We start from the raw sequence: 16,829 nt of genomic DNA on the forward strand, positions 1-16,829 counted from the left end.
CAGTAAAAAGGTTAACTAAATAAATTAATGAGAATTTCATCAGTTTGGATATCTTGGTAAGAAGGACTGTCTGTACAAGTTCATGGCTTTGTGCTGCACTTGTTTTCTTGCATGCTATATTTAAGCAATAACCGATGATGTGGTGTGGTATCTTGAAGATTTACCCACAGCTGGTGTGATTTAATCACAAGGGTGAAACTCGAGTGATAAAATAAAGCCAACCGTGGGTAAAATTCAATATACCACAACCACAGAGTCAGTTATTGCTATTATACAATGACATAATTTAAGAAAAAAAATACTTACTTTTCTTAAATAATGTCTTTGTATAACGCACATTACTGTTCTTCCATGGTTGGTGGTATACTGCTGCGTTGTTTTGATGTACTGCGCATGCATATGAGGCTTGTGTTCCCATGCATACCCAGTACATCAATGCTTTGAAAAGGAAGCAACTGAGAAAAGAAAGTTCTTTGTTGCTCCGTTTTTGTTTTGTTTTTTTTTTAATTAAAAAAAAAAAAGTTTGGGCTACTTTAGGGGTAGGAGAGAGAGACAGAATGGAGGAAATGCAAAGAAAATGAGGTACATGTCTTTAGTTTTAAATAACGTCCCTGATTTTCTTTGTATTTCCTCCATGCTGCCTCTCGGATATGTCCAGAGTACAGAATGTAGTTTTTTTTTTTTTAATTTTTGTTGAAAAAAAAAGTTTTGGAATATACGAACGGAAAGAAGTCCGGGTGACCGGACCTTTTTCCATTGGTATATTGTGGGATTTACAACTGGCACGCTGGTTGGGCTGGCCAATCAGTGTGCACGTTTTTGAATACTAATGGCCAGCCATTGTATAATTTCACCTAATTCAGTAGTTCACATATTTATGCTACAAAGCTTAGAAATTCTTGGGCAGTCCAGTGAAACAAAAAAAGGAAGAGATGGGGCCAAGGACAGATCTCACAATATTCCCTTGCATTTTGCATTTCTATACAGGATTACACAACACAGTTCTTTGTGATCTTTTCCCTCACTGAAATGTTCCTTATAATATTTAAGTCAACTTTAAAGCCATTAAAGAATCTCTCTATTACATACATGGTCATTGTGTTACCCATGCTGAGTCTTCAGCAACACCCAATGAGCTTAGCACCAGGAGAGAGACAACATTCTATTCAGTCTCTCTGACATTGGGCAGCTGTAATCCACTGGACATAAGTACATTTTACTTTTTTATTTTTATTTTCCAGCAGTAGCTTGTAAGAATAACTTAGGTCAGACCTGCAACCTGGCAGTTTTCATTTAATAGGAAGATATTCTGTTTGGATCTCCAAAACAGGGTAATTTTTTTTTTCTTTTGGAATACGAACTCCATCAAAACATTAAAGATTTGGTGCATATTCTCTAACGTGACTTAACATAATGCTTATGTTCTTTTCTACTAACTCTTTTACTATATTCAGCAATTATTTGTGATCAGTAAAACAATAGTAAGGGCCACTGTGGAACCTTGCAAGTTTCCCTAAGGGAGCATGAGTTCCTATATAATCTAGATAAACCGAACAACATGAGTTATAACTGTGAAATTTAAGCTCTAATATGTGGTTTGAAATAGTATATACAGCCCTAAGTAATATAGTCAAACTGATTATTTTGTATAACAAAAATACATTTCTTGTTTTCCTCATTTTCAGAAAATTCCAAGTTTTCCGCCTGCCTAACTGATAATAAGTGAGCTCACAGGTCCCGTAACATGTGCCTGCCTCTAGTTCATGTGACATTATTGTCAGCAGCCTCATGGATAGTTATTACTTCTTTTCTTTTTCTATCCTTGACCCAGACAATGACTGTGATGAATGAAACTAATAACAAACTGCAAAGCACAGGCTGTGGTACAAGATACTGCAGTATACCTAAATTAAATGGGGTACATCTACACATAACTGAGGCATATTCATCTGAGCGGCTTTTCATTATTTTGTAAATCATGGTTCATTTTTATTATAGTTAGATTCTGCAAGCTGGCATTGAACTTTCAGTGGGTTTTTTTCACTTTTTCTTACTGTGATGCAACCATGAAGTAGACATATATAAGTTAGAGGGGAGGGGGCACATTATATTCTCCTTGCACTTCTTTTGCATAGCCTTTTAACAAATCTCACTACAGGCAAGACTGCATCTGCATGCTAGATATAAAGTGTCATGCCTTATCTCTCCCCAACTTGCATGTATCAGGTTTACATGTACCTAGGGTTTGGCTTGTTGTTTTTTGTTGAGTAGATAATAGTTACTGTTGCACTACAGGTACCTTCAAGCATCAACACACATTCAACATTCCTATTACAACATCTGAAGCATATATGCATCACAAAGCCATTCAGATTGGAAACTTCAGCCAGTTTGCCTGTTGAGTGTTTCTGCTCAAATGTTTAGTTGAAAATATCAATATGGCAGCATCGACCTTCTTGCATGGACCTCCATGCTTTTGAACTTTTGTCTCAATTTCTTTGGTACTAATCTTTCATAATTAATGTTATCACAGCTCCATTTTTATAACTGCACTTTTTTTTTAATTTCAAAAATGAGCAGTCTAGCTAAGTAGAGCAGCTATGTCTCTGATTTAATCTACTTGGCTTTGCTTATGCTCTGAAATATATCCTCCCCTTGTTAACAGACTCATTTTTTCTTTCATCTATTCCTCTGTCCCCATTACTATTATTAATATTCTGTGCACCATATATCATTTTATGCCACAAGTACAAAATTCTCTCAGGCCACATCACAAAATAGGTATTCCTGTGCCTACTCTGATATACTGTGCTGTTAAGACACAGTCTGCTATCAGAAAAAAAAATAGCATAAAATCCCATTGAAATTGCCAAAATGAGACTAATACCAAATCTTCATGGAGTACAGTACATGTGCATGTCAGTGGGCAGATACGCTTTCATTCAAGTAGTTCTTCTTTCAGCCATGTTAACTGTAAGCATTCTGCAACATTTTATAGCCTTTTGGTGTTATTATTATTATTTATAGTTTTGAACAATAAAGAAATACTACTGTTCTGTGAAAATACCGCAGATGGTGCACAGCTGTGATCTTTTAATAACTTTCATCCTACAGTCCTGTGTTTGATTCACTCAGTTTCTACTTCTGCACTTTGTGACACAGATCAAGTCACTTAAATAGTCAGTGCTGTTAAGGTATCCTTGTAAAAATCATTTGTGCTTAGTGGGATTAAAACACAATATATAACAGTAGTAGTCTTGCTACATTTTTGGTGGTGTTATCAAGCAATAGGTGATATTAAATATTTTATATCCAAGTGGAGAACAATTTTTTTCATTAATGTTCCGAGCTGACAGCAATGCTCATTTCACAGTCCACACCATAAGGCAGCTCCATTACTGTTCATATATTATGCCACAAAGGACATGAAGGTGTTGTATCCTGTTTCGTAAAATCAGCTAAATACATCATAAAGTTTGTGGTGGGAGTGTTTCAGCCTGATTTTAATGAATGCATTCTTCAACATTTTTAAACTGCTGGATGCAGAGTATTTATAGAAAGAAACCAATGTTAAATAAAAGCAGACAGAAATTAGAGACATAATCCTTGCTTCACTAACAGTAGATTTAAGTCCTAATGATTTTTCATTTTCAAAACTCATATAGCAGAATGACGGTCAGCATTTTCATGTAAAGGGCTCATCAAAATGCATGTTCATTTTATACTCTTTCAACTGTCAGAATGCCATTGCAACATAATATGAGGGTTTAACCTTTATGAAGTTGTTAGAGGTGAAAATTTATTTTATTACTTACCTACTAGAAACCCAACATTTCTTATGAAATGATGACACAAAACTATTTTGCAAATGAGAGACATCACATTAATATAGTGCAATATATAGAACACATACAAAGACTTCTGACACTCAATAATGCCTTTTGGTACAACATATGAACAGTCAATGTTACTTAAGACTTGGGGTGAAGTTTGTTGTTGGAAATGGCTTAAAGACAATCTGCTTACTCCCACTAATGGTGGTTGCACAATTAATAGATTCTGCACTCATTAATCTCTGTGTTCTTATCACTAAGGCTAACAGTACATTTCAAGTAAGTTATTGCAAAAAATAAATTATTATCATTGGATCAAATTGTTGGCTAATCTATTGCTCACAATGGGGCACAAAACCTGCAACTGGCTGTACATGACACCATACTGTGCTACCAGCAGCTGCTGTATCACAAAAACATAATAATAATAATAATAATAACAAATTGAATGGTACCGGGTATTTTAACCCTCTTTAGAATGAGCATAATGATGGGGTTATTATAATGACTGTTAAAACTGAAGTACAATAAAATGCACAACCATCTGTTAGTATAATCAAGACTGCAGTTGTCACTGCCCATCAACAGTACCTTTACAACTGGCAAAAATACCCCTTACAATGCATTGTAAATTGTGGTTTGTAGTGCAGTGTAGCACAGTATGGTGCAATTTAGAATAAATCAAACATTCATATTGTAATTTAGCAGTAAGAATAAATGACACTACTTCAGGACACTCACTTTTTCCTGTTTTAAATTTAGATGACAAAAAGGCATTACAATACAAGTGAATAACTAAAATTCAGATAAACATTAACCAGTGAGTGCAGTATTAAGAGTTGTAAGTGCTAAATCTTTAGAAATTGCTAAACTACATTGTGGCATATGTTAAAGCATATAAATAAAACTCCTGTGTCCTTTTAGTGCATGAGACTTGCTTTTATATAATTTTTTACTTATTGCAAAGTAACTTACTGTGTTTGAAAATTACCCAAAGTTGTATTTTAGAGCAAACAAAAGAATGAGATGAGTGCCTGATCATGCAAATATATGGCGGATTCCGACATAGTCAGCAGATCTCATTTAGCCAGTTAGTCAATGAAACTGGCTGATGTCTAATCTCATTTTAAAATATACTTTAAAGTTATTAATTATAAACAGGAAAATTAATTTATTTCTTACAATACACAGTGTGCTATCTGCCGGGTACTATTCCATGCTGTCTGACACAGTATTCTTTTTAAAAGAATTGAGTAGATGGATTTGCACTGCGATGCAAAGGGTGAGTGCTGTTCCCTACTTGAAAAGGTAACAACTATCGCATAGGTGGTACATACGACTATCAGAATGTCTTCATGAGGAAAACAAGCTGCTAAACAGTGAGATTAATAATGAAGATTTTTTTTCTGTTAGATGTGATATGTTATAGTTCCGGTGTCCATCACACAAAACTATCTCCCAATACACAGTAGCTTTAATGCAAGGCTGCACAGAGGAATTCTTTTATCTTCAAGGTGTCACATCACATTATTAAACATAGTCTCTGCAGGCATATCCCCTGTAAAAAAGGTTTTAATTAATACTAGGGAACAATATCTATGACTTCTGGTTGCATCTTAGTCTAAACTTGTCACCCCCACCACATGACATACCATGATCATTCTAGCATACTGTGGTTAGTACTACACCGTTAAAGCTTTACCTTACTTGTTCCCTCATACAAAGAAATGCCATTATGTTTACCACTGGCATTTACATTTGTGGAGCAAGAAGATGAGATAATACTACACTGCACAGTAAAAAAAAATGTATACACTGTCTTTAAGAGCAGCCAGTCCCGCCAGTACACTGATTTTGTAGGGAGTGAAGTATCTTGTACAATGTAATCCATTCCACATAGTTGAACCTAGGGAAGTGAGTACCTTCCAGAATCCCTTTTGTTTCAAATGGAAAAAATATTGTTCCAAATCCAACAATGGGGATTAATACACTTGAGATGCCTGAAGTGGAAAAAAAATATCCTATGATTCGGTACTCAAATTCCTCACTGCCATCCATGCAGGGAGCGCTGCATGAAGTTCTGTGAGGTACTACACAGCTAAACCTCCTCCATTGGCTAGTTTCATGCATTCTGCATAACAATCCTAAGCCTGCCTACCTTGCACAGGAATGAACCCTGCTGCTGATCACATATCACCTGGAATCCAACTGTCTATTATTTAACTGTTCATATAGCCCCTCTCTCGTGAATCCTCAAGGCGATCATACATTTGAACTGTCCCTTAACTAGGAAAGCTAAGGTCATTATGCCATACATTCCACATGTTCAGAAAATACAATTTATCACAGAGTAGGTTCTTTCTCTCAGCTGCCTAAACTGCTCATGATGGTTCCATGTTAACACCTACACATTATCTGCTGCCCACATCAAGGGAAGACAGCATCTTCCATGCAATAGGTTTTTACTTAACAATTCTTTTTCATCTGGTGGGATGCTGTTTCTTAACTCACACGAGTTTTCCCCTTTCCAAGTAATCGTAATTATTACTTACATTATCCTGTGACTTCTTGTCCTTTAACCAGTTGTTATGAAAAATAACAACCCTCTTGACTCTCTGGTTTAAACTCTCTCCTTTAAAATCCATATCATACACAACAAAACTACACAAGAAGCTCAAACAGAACTATGATGTCCTGAAAAAAAATGGATCTGCTGACCACAGCAACACTAAAAATCAATAAGGAAGACTTAGAAGTCCCTGAGTGCAAAGACTATTTCTCCCTTTTCAACCTCTACTTGAAGGGTACCTTTTCTACATATGGACATTTGTTTACTGGGCTAAAAGGTGCACGCAAGACAATCAATACTTTCAGCATAACTGCTAAATTCACAGTCTTAGTGTATATTATATAAACAGCTTTCCAGGTACACAGGACTACCTGTACTTGAAATCAACATAAATTCACAATCTCTTTTCATAAGCCAGTAAGAAAAGCTAGTAAATGGGTGAAGAGTCTATGACAAATAGTATCAGTCAGCATAACACCAACACATGATCTGAATCTGTTGGAGGTAACCAGTGTCTCTTCACATTAGTAGTTTTTTTGAATAAGGCTTCTTAGTGCTTAGTCCTGAAATACAGTTAAGGAATAAAACACAATATAAAGCTCAGAGAAAAGTAAATGCTTCAAAGAGGGGGTCTCTGTGCCCATAAGAAAAGTTGAATGATGGTGAACTGCTGCCATCTTGCATTACCTTTTAATGACAAGTACATTTCCAACAGAGTCCCTTCAGGCCATTAGAGAACTTCATGATTTTATTTAAAAATGCTGAGAGTCATGAGAATAGAAAGAAATAATAATAACATAACTTCCACAATAAAAAACAGAACTGGCTTTAAATACGTCATCTTCTAAGAGTCTTTTGTTATAAAAAAGGCCTGTTGTGAGATGTTTTTGGCTGTTTATTTCTCATGAATATTTCAGTTCTGATGAACACTTTGCATGTTACTTTCTCATTAGAGTTTTCCTGGTTATGTGTATTTCTGTGATTTGCCCAGGAAGCAATGTACTCTGCCGTTTCAATAAGGAAAGACATCCACTCTCAGCAAGGAAATAGCTTACTAGCAATGTGTCACACCTGAGTGACTAAATGCTTACAGTCCTGTTCAGTGGTACCTTGAAGATGGTGACTGTCACTGTGTGGTATACTGTTCAGGTGGCCAGTCTGTAGCGATGAACAGATGCCATCTGGGAGCTCATCTTCTTGTCCAGTACTTTTGTCAGTGATAGGCAGTGCTTTAGGACTGGGTGGCACATATGGGCAAGTGGTTATATGTGTATACTGTGTTGGGTCTTCTCCTTCTGTCTCCCGGTGATAGAAATAGCTGAAGTTAGAGACAATTACAGGTACTGGAAGGGAGATGGTCAGTACACCAGCAATGGCGCAAAGAGATCCTACAATTTTGCCACCCACAGTCACAGGTGACATGTCACCATAACCAACTGTAGTCATGGTAACTACTGCCCACCAGAAGGCTTCAGGGATACTGGTAAAGGCTGTTGCATCATGATCTGATTCAGCAAAGTATACAGCACTAGAGAACAAGATGACACCAATAAACAGAAAGAAGATGAGAAGGCCTAATTCCCTCATGCTGGCCTTCAGTGTCTGCCCCAGAATCTGCAGGCCTTTTGAGTGACGGGACAGCTTGAAGATACGGAAAACTCTGACCAAACGGATAACCCTTAGGATAGCCAAAGACATTGCAGGCTGGCCCACACCCTTTTGTCTTGCGAACTCTGTCCCCAATGCAACAAAGTAAGGGATAATAGCCACAAAGTCAATTATATTCATAATATTTTTGAAAAAAGCTGCCTTGCTTGGGGATGCTGCAAATCGTACAAAGAGTTCAAAAGAAAACCAACATATGCATATAGTCTCAACAATGAAAAAAGGATCCTCAAATGGGCCGGAAGAAGAAACATGGTGTGGCACGCTGCTGTTTCCTCTGTGGTGTATCTGCAAGATAAAAAAAAAAGAAAATAACATTACTAACAACTTAAAACAAGTTTGCAGAATATATGTTTACATTCATCCCTAATTTTGATCTTCAAATTATAGCAAATACACTCTCCAGCTAACACAAAATAATGTATGTAAAATCTGTAAAAAAACTAATGAGGATATCTGTAAAACAAACAAATCTAAAACTTAGAATATTTACACAGTAAGTCTAAATCACATTTAGTTACCATCATATACAAACTACATGCAAGCCTTTGTTCTCTGAGTTGTTTGGGATTTTCATATTTAAAAGGAAGATGAAGTAAACCCAACCATTCTCCAGGGCTCACAAGACTCAAGCCCTGTCTGTGACCCAGCAGCCTGGGATGGATTTGTGACTTAGGCTTAGGAGAAATCCAACTGAGGAAGGGCGGGCGTGAGCAATGGGCACAAGATCACCCATCCTGAGGGAAGGGAGGTGGTCTGGCCCACTGCAATGCTGGCACTTAGTGAAGAGAGAGGTGCATGACCTCCAGTGTTCGACGTATGTTTTTAGTAATGGCTACTGTGTTCCCTGCCCCATATATAGAGGCTACTCTGGCATATCTTCCATAAACTTAATATATTTACTCTGAGACTGCACTACCTCAGAAAATGAGTGGTACTGGAACATATGGGAGGTGAAACCTACAGTAGAACTGTTGTCTGCTTTCACAACAGCTTCACCATCTTCATGCACTCAGCTTAGAGTTACAAACAAGTGGGTGCAATGCACTGTCAAGCCATGCTTGGACAGTAGCGTTCATAGGGTATGTATAGAAATGTGCATGGCTGCAGGGGAAGGCAGTGCAGGCTCGGACATCTGGAAACTTGCATGTCAGCCACTGAGGAAGAGGTTAGTGCCATAATAAGAAAAAAAATCAATGGTGACTGCCTGAATAATGGCCACGACACTCTCCTATTTGGTGGAGAGGTAACCCACTGAATATAAAAACTTTATTTTCCACCACTATTATATACATTTTGTTTGATGTCAAAGAATGAAGTTCTGGATGAGCTTTTCACCTAAAAACCTTCACAAAGCTTACTTGATATGACCCATGTTGATATTTTCTACTTCCTATATATACATCAAGATTACATTTTGAAGGAAGTCAATGACAGACTTCCAACTCTAAGTGGAAGCCTGTTCCCTAATCCAGAAAGGTGCTGTATAACTTATAAGTCACTTTTTTTCTGTTTTTGCTATTTATTTTTAATATTAGGTTCCCAATCTGGTATAAACTTCCCCAGCACTACATTCCAAGCATTGCCTTTTCAAACAGACACTACCTTATAGACTAGACACGGGTTAAGTAATATAATATAATGATGCTTCCTGCAGCACGCTAGTCTTCAACCCTTCAGGTTTTCCAAACCTACGACTTTTCTATCAAGGAATCGTTGTACCTTATCAAAGGGTAGAAAAACTAATGAAATGGAGGAGAATGGAATTTGTGGAAGGAAAAGTAGACAGAGAGGAAGGGAATTAAACACAGCAGTTAATGCTGGTATCTTACGTAGGTAAAAGTGTTTATCTGACTGTGAAGATGGTTAGTAATTGCTTGAATGTGATGGGGTATGCTTGGAAGCTGTAATACAAAACTGAAAAAGGCCAGCACTCGCTATTGTCTCTGTATGAATAGATTTATTGTACAAACTTAATCATTTATCTTGTAACAACAGAATAAAAACAAACAAACCGGTTTCAGCAACAAATGCCTTCATCAGTGCACAGCTACAAAGGAACGATATGGCGTGCGAGAGAGAACAGGGACAGAGTAGTGGCACCAATCACAAGGAAACTGTACACAGCTATCCTGCCTCACACACTGTAACATTTCCACAGAACATCTGTGGTGCCTTAAGGTCAACGCAAGAAAAAGACTGGGTTCCCAGTGCTGTAGTGTGTGAATTGGTTCATCTGGGGTAACTAGGACCACCAAATATTTGAAATGAACTTTATTTGCATGTTTTGATGTTTTGCTTTTATCCCAAAGCTAGTATAGTCCTTGCTATATCCCCACAAAAAAAAAAACTTTAAATATTTAAAAAGAATGCCTGAGAAGCAGTAGCAGTTCCCTGTTTTGAGGGAATGAGTGCATGGAACTTTGTAAGCTGTCTTGACACTGCTGTTAGGTGGAATGTTGTGGTGGGGGGGCAACCACCACTAAACATAAAGCATCACAGGTAGGTAAAACATAACAAAATGTCTTTTCCTCACTCTAAGCAGCTGAGGGAAGAAAAAAAACTTTCAAGACCCCTAACATCCTTTATTAGAGAGCTAGCTAATGAAGAACTACAAAATAAATACTTTTTCAGGGAACAAACCCTGGACTTTTATGAACTAAATCAAATATTCTAGTAACACAGAGAAAGAGAAATATTTTAATCCCTTTCCAGAGAACTCTGGACTTTGTGTAAGGAAGTGTTCCTCCTTATCCATGGCATTGCTTAATGAAACAGAATGTAACTATGCATGTTTCCAGGTTGACAGGTGGGATACTCAGTAAGACAAGTTCTATGAAAGGGTTCGTAACAAGGCGTGTTATGGTAACACAGAGCACACCAGAAATCTGATATCAGATTATTGTCTGTATACTACTTAAGACTTTTGCTACAATAGTTACCTAAATGTGAAAATATATATTCAAACTATTCATTGCTAGTTTTGTGATACACATACAATTACCTTTGTTTCAACACACAATTTCCATGTTCAGTATGTTTAGTTCTCAGTAAATACTGACTTTGTCCATACAAGAACATGCATAAATATATAGAACATTGCCATATGCTGTTAGGAGAAGAAAGCTGTTTGGTTTATCTTGCAGGGTACCTGTTCTGGAACAGACTCCCCATCCCCATAACACAAAGTTCATCCCTGTCCATGTTCAAGTGCAACTTGAAACTATAGATGGGAAACAAAAAATCTAACCCACACCGGATTGCCCCCTTAACTACTACTAATGGATAGAACTATCTCCTAAAAGCTTTATTCCATGCATGGGTCCCTTCAAATTATTAGTATTATCCCAGCTATTCTCATTAGGGGTAATATATAATTATCGACTATGGGATGGGTAAGGCCAATCTCTAGCCAAATGGTATAGGTTAATTCAAGCACAAAAAGGGAAATTGACTAGGCTTAAAATGGTCTGCAGGGGTAGTTAACCTAGTACTTACCTATAAACCTATATTAATGAAGGCAAAAGAGAACTTTTAAATGAATAAACTCGCCTTAATTTTTTAGCTAATGTCCACGGCTACTTTTCCAGTTAAATAACCATTTGTTCCTGCTCTACCAATCAGCTTACACCATCAGTCTATGCTATCAAGCTCATACTATTACACTCTTTGCAAACATTTTCACACATGGCCAAAACAGCTTCTCTCACCATCCCTACAACTCTTCCTCAGACCTTTTATTATACTATATTTGTCTGTATTTATATTCATCCAGACTGCCTGAAAACATAACCAACACTTGAAATACATATGTAATGGCACGGTCATTTTACAAGAACTAACATTACATCATCTGAAGAAGTAAGCAGTTTCAGTTTATTTACAGAAGTGTGTGTGTGTGTGTGTGTGTGTGTGTGTGTGTGTGTGTGTGTGTGTGTGTGTGTGTGTGTGTGTGTGTGTGTGTGTTTCAAATTCACATCATGCACAGAGATGCATCCCATCTAGGACTGATTCCATGCCTTATGCCTGTATGCCTTTTGGTCACAAGGACATAATCTTGGCACTCTGAGAACCTAAATCAGAAAGTGGAAGAATTACTGTAATTTCCAAGCAGGAAATACTCTCACCTGAGTTGTATTCTCCCAAAGATTATCAATACCTCAAACTTATTAATGGTTTACAGACAGACAGACAAACTGCTTGACCTATAATAATTCTGACTCTAAACAACGGAAGGTATGATCGGTTAAGCTACAGGTTCTCTTAATACTCATTTCTCCTGGATAATTTTTTACTCTCAGAATTATTAAAAGTCTTTCTCTGGAAACTCAGTTCCTATTCTACTTTAAAATTTAATGCTGTGGCTATTCTACTATGCAGGAGAAAACTTGGAAAGATGAATCTGTTATCCAAACTTTGCAAAAAGCCTTTTGCTACAAGTATTTATTTTTAATACATTCCCTTGATAAATCAAATGCAAAATCTCTTAAATGGGCAGAGGTATGATACTGGTCATACAAACTAATCTGTTCGGGTAAAAATATTCTATTCTGCTTACCTTATTCATGACTAATATTTACACTGTAGTCTACAGCCTTGAAGTTATGATGGTCTGTGTAGATAAGGGAGCAAAGGTACACTTGTTTATGGTAGCACTGTTAGTGGAACTGTTACTTGGGATCATACAAATCTAATGATTATACTTACATCCGGATCATCTTCCCCCCTCATTGTTAGGATTGATTTTAATAAATTTCTCAAAAATGCTGTAAGGCAGAATCACAGTGATTCTTTCTTTTGCAGCCATTGTGGTACACTAATTCATCCCATGACCTACTATATTTCCTTTTACAGCAGTATTAGCACACCTTTTTGGAATCATTATACATCAAACAGTTTGAAAAAAATATGCACACAAAAAGGAATATCTGAAATGATGATTAAACCTGTAAGTTTGCAGGCAAGGGCCTGGCTATCCCAGTACTGGATACAATTAGAAACTAAAGAAGCAGCAGGATTTGTTATTTTCTCATTTGGGCAGAAAACTATAGCTCTTAGTTATTTCACTTAGCAGTCTTTCTTCTATGATGGTGGCACAGCACTGTATTTTCACTTTTCTTTATGTTCTCTTATTTTCTAAAACAAAACAAAAAAATCAATACCTGTTTTTTAAATATAAGAAAAACATGCAATTTTAATACTTTCTCATGTTTAAAGACTATATTTTACAAAGTTCTCTTTCATGATGCTTATTATATAAGCTTCATAAACCTCTATGTTCCCAAATCTTCTGAAATTGAAATGGATTAACAGTGCATCATGTTCCATAGGTCAAGATATATAGCCCATAAATATGTTCCTTTAATGTAGCATTCTAAAAATACACAGTATTCATTACTTTTCTCAACTGCTTACATAATACCTCAGCCTTATGATGTCCTAGAAACCTACATTTCAAAATGATCTCCACCTCACTGGATTCTCATGATACCTTTCACTGTAAACTTAAAGGACCCCACTCATTTGTATTACTACTAATTCTAACCTTTCTTAGTCCTTTACTTTAACCATGTTTCCGAATCTGTCACTCTTTATAAATATCCCGCACTGACACAACTTCAGGATGCACATCTTAAACCACTTTTATGCATCTTCTCCTTTCTATTACATTCACACTCTGATCTTCACTTTCATTTGCAATCCTTCACCCATCCACCATTTTTTACATGTGCATAGTTTCATAGGTTTTGCAGATTCAAGACAGCAGCTTGGTGAGCTATTGTTTTGTGTTAACAAGGAAAGAGAGGACCTCATAGCTTACGTGGACTCATAGAGCTACTGCTGTGATTTTGGAGGGGGCTATTAGGACTTGTTCAAGGCAGTTACAGGAGATGAAATACAGTGGGGGGGACAAAGAGGGAAAGATTGACGTGAACCTATGCGCTCGTATATTTGCAATATCCTTGGGGTCTATTTGAGATCAGTTCCATGTAGTGCTGAGTATTTCTCACATTTTTTGACCATGTGGCATTTAGAGAATCTGATAATAGTTTACACGTCATTGTCTTTCTACCAGAATCCATGCATATATTCAGCAACTTTTAGCATAGACCACCTCACTGGCCCTCTTCAAGAGAAATCTTGATGAGTGGAGGAGAAATAGAAAATTCACCCAGGGGATCACTCCAGTGGCTCTGCTTGACAGAGGCACTAGGAACTAAGGTTGGGTGGCACAATGCAAGGGTAATCCTATGGGCTAGGCTTGTAAAGGCTCCAGGGCCATTAGCCTAGTACACACCTATGAACCTATACAACATACAGAAGAGCTTGACATACTCAATCCAGCATCATTTTCAGCATACAAGACCCAGTCAAGTGGAATTTAGACATCCACAACCCCTTTTTCCCCATTTTTGCACATGGTGTTGGGGAGTCACATCAACAGTGATAATCATCTAAAGCTAATGTTTACAGCATCGGATGGATAGCCACTCCATGGTTGTTATTCCATACCATGGTCATATACACTCACACCTAAGGCCAATTTAGTGTGTCTAATTCAACTATTGCATTGTTTTTAGAACATGGGAGAAAACAGGACGACCAGAGAAAACCCACAGAAATACAGTGAGGAAATACAGACTCCTCAAAAAAAGACACCAAAGTAAGAGTTGAACCATAGAACTTCTTGCTGCGAGACAACAGTGCTACCACTGTGTAACTAAATTCATCACTTCCTTTTCCACTTTTTTCAAGACAACCCCTTCATATGATATACTTTACTGCCCAGAAGTTTAGTTTTAATATCATATACCTTCTTTATGTAAAACCTTTTCCAATACCTGCCTGTAACACCATTTGTTAGTTACAATCTTTTCATCTCAGATCTTTTTCACATCAAGATCTTGCATATTTTCTAACATACTCCTGTAATGAGACTTATTCCTATTAATTTCCATCAATAATTCCCTTAAACATGTATGAATCATCAACCTCTTCAACATACTTCCCCCTTGATTAGTCACAGTTTCAAAAGTTCATAGGTTCATATGTAGATATTAGGCAATCAGTCCTCAGACCATTAACAGTCTAGCCCAGAACACACAACAGGAGTTACCTCCTTCCTCAAGGAGGGTCACACAAGAGAGGTCCAGGAAGAATTTTTGAGTGGTCATCCAATTACCCAGGTTAGTCCATAATGTAGCTAGGGTACTACTTTGCTTTATATGTTGGACTAGTTAACAATATAGGTGAAGAATATGCAGGGATAACAACCTGTCTTTCCAAAATGTCCTACTTATTTGATTTGTTGATAGGGACTTGGGTTCTCTGTATTTGTGTTTCAGAAACCACTTGTTCAATAAAGACATAGCAGGTCTAGAAGGGTGTGGTCTTTCATGGTTCAAAAGGCTGAATACAGATCACAGTGGAGTCTATAGGAAACAAAATTGGGTGGGAGGTAGCCAATCTGACTGGATAACTAAGGGATCTGAGGACTGTGACTTTTTTGATTAGGAGCCTCTGCAGTATCTCCAGTTGAGTAATATGTTTCAATAAGTTCAAACCAAAGGGAGCATTGTATTCAGTTATGGGTCAGATAAGGGAAGAGTACAATAGAAATAAGATTTATTTGGTTCTGTATGAGATGTCTTTGTTTATTAATTCGGCCAGACAGATGGAAGTTTTAACTATAGTGGAGACATAATGATCAAATTACCAGGAGTTATCCACAAGGGTGCAAATATCTGTAATGTCAGTGTCATTTTCAATAGGTATATAAATCAGTAGAAAAGCCTGCCATAGAATAAACTAGAAGCATCTACTAACACATACACTCTACAATGTTTCAGACCTGTTAACAATACCAATTACCTTATTAGTACACAATAAAAATAATACCCCAGCCCTGTTTTACCCTCCTCTTTATTACCACTTAATTTCCCAAGATCCCATGTACACTAGATCCACCCACTGCCATAATCCTTTTAATTACTTAAATAGGAAATCCATCTCCATGCAAAATATTTCTTTATATCTTTTTTCCTTCTAAAATGCAAGGAAGTAGCATTGTCTTTAATTTGCAAAAGTAAACTGTTTCAAGCTGTTAGAAGAACCACCAAACTGATGGCTTTATTGCTATATGCACTCACCTTGGACTACTGTCCTGTACCTATAGGAAAAATCCCACTTCAAGCAAATCATTACATTCCCAAATTTAAAGCAATCAGCTCTCCCACTCTCACTCACAAGCTTTACCTCGGATTTTAAGAGGTAAAGCATTCTGGAGGTAGGGACCATGGAGCTGGAATCCACTGTCATCAAAACTACAAGTATAATGCATTCCTAATAACACATTATTTAGAAATAGCTTGTCCAGCATTGTACAGTAACATGTAGCAGTACAAATTTAGCTCTGTAACCTGCCAGTCCTCCCTCCTAGTTTTACCTAACATTATCTGGTGTGTGTAACCAGTTAAACAGCAAGATGTCAATTATGAATTGATTTTAAAAGCACAATAACGTCCTTCTTTTTCCTGTTGCTATCGGCCTGTTTAACCTTCTCTACTATCTAATAACACTGCTTGTCCTTTCCTTCCTTCCTGTCAACCTTACTGCCTCCATCAGAATCTGCCTTTGTTTCTACACAATATACTTCTGATGATTAAATATGCAATGATGCACTATAAATTAGATTACATTAGATTTATGTTTACAGTTAATCCTTGTTTACCTGAAGAACTGATATTTTGGATTACTGATAG

At 37.0% G+C, this 16,829-nt stretch overlaps 1 protein-coding gene across 1 annotated transcript in view; it reads right to left on the reverse strand.

Annotated features, from left to right (window-relative positions):
• Positions 1 to 773: 773 nt before the first annotated feature.
• The window catches only part of LOC122811486 (potassium voltage-gated channel subfamily A member 7-like), a 442,112-nt gene continuing 426,056 nt past the window's right edge, over positions 774 to 16,829 (reverse strand). Inside the window, exon 2 of the mRNA XM_044083352.1 lies at positions 774 to 8,355. Within this exon, the coding sequence (XP_043939287.1) occupies positions 7,468 to 8,355 (888 nt within the window). The 3' untranslated portion in view covers positions 774 to 7,467. The remainder of the gene's footprint in view (positions 8,356 to 16,829) is intronic.

The sequence above is a fragment of the Protopterus annectens genome, chromosome 9.part0 (genome assembly GCF_019279795.1).
Source record: "Protopterus annectens isolate FY-2018-M chromosome 9.part0, PAN1.0, whole genome shotgun sequence".
Taxonomy (NCBI): Eukaryota; Metazoa; Chordata; order Ceratodontiformes; family Protopteridae; genus Protopterus; species Protopterus annectens.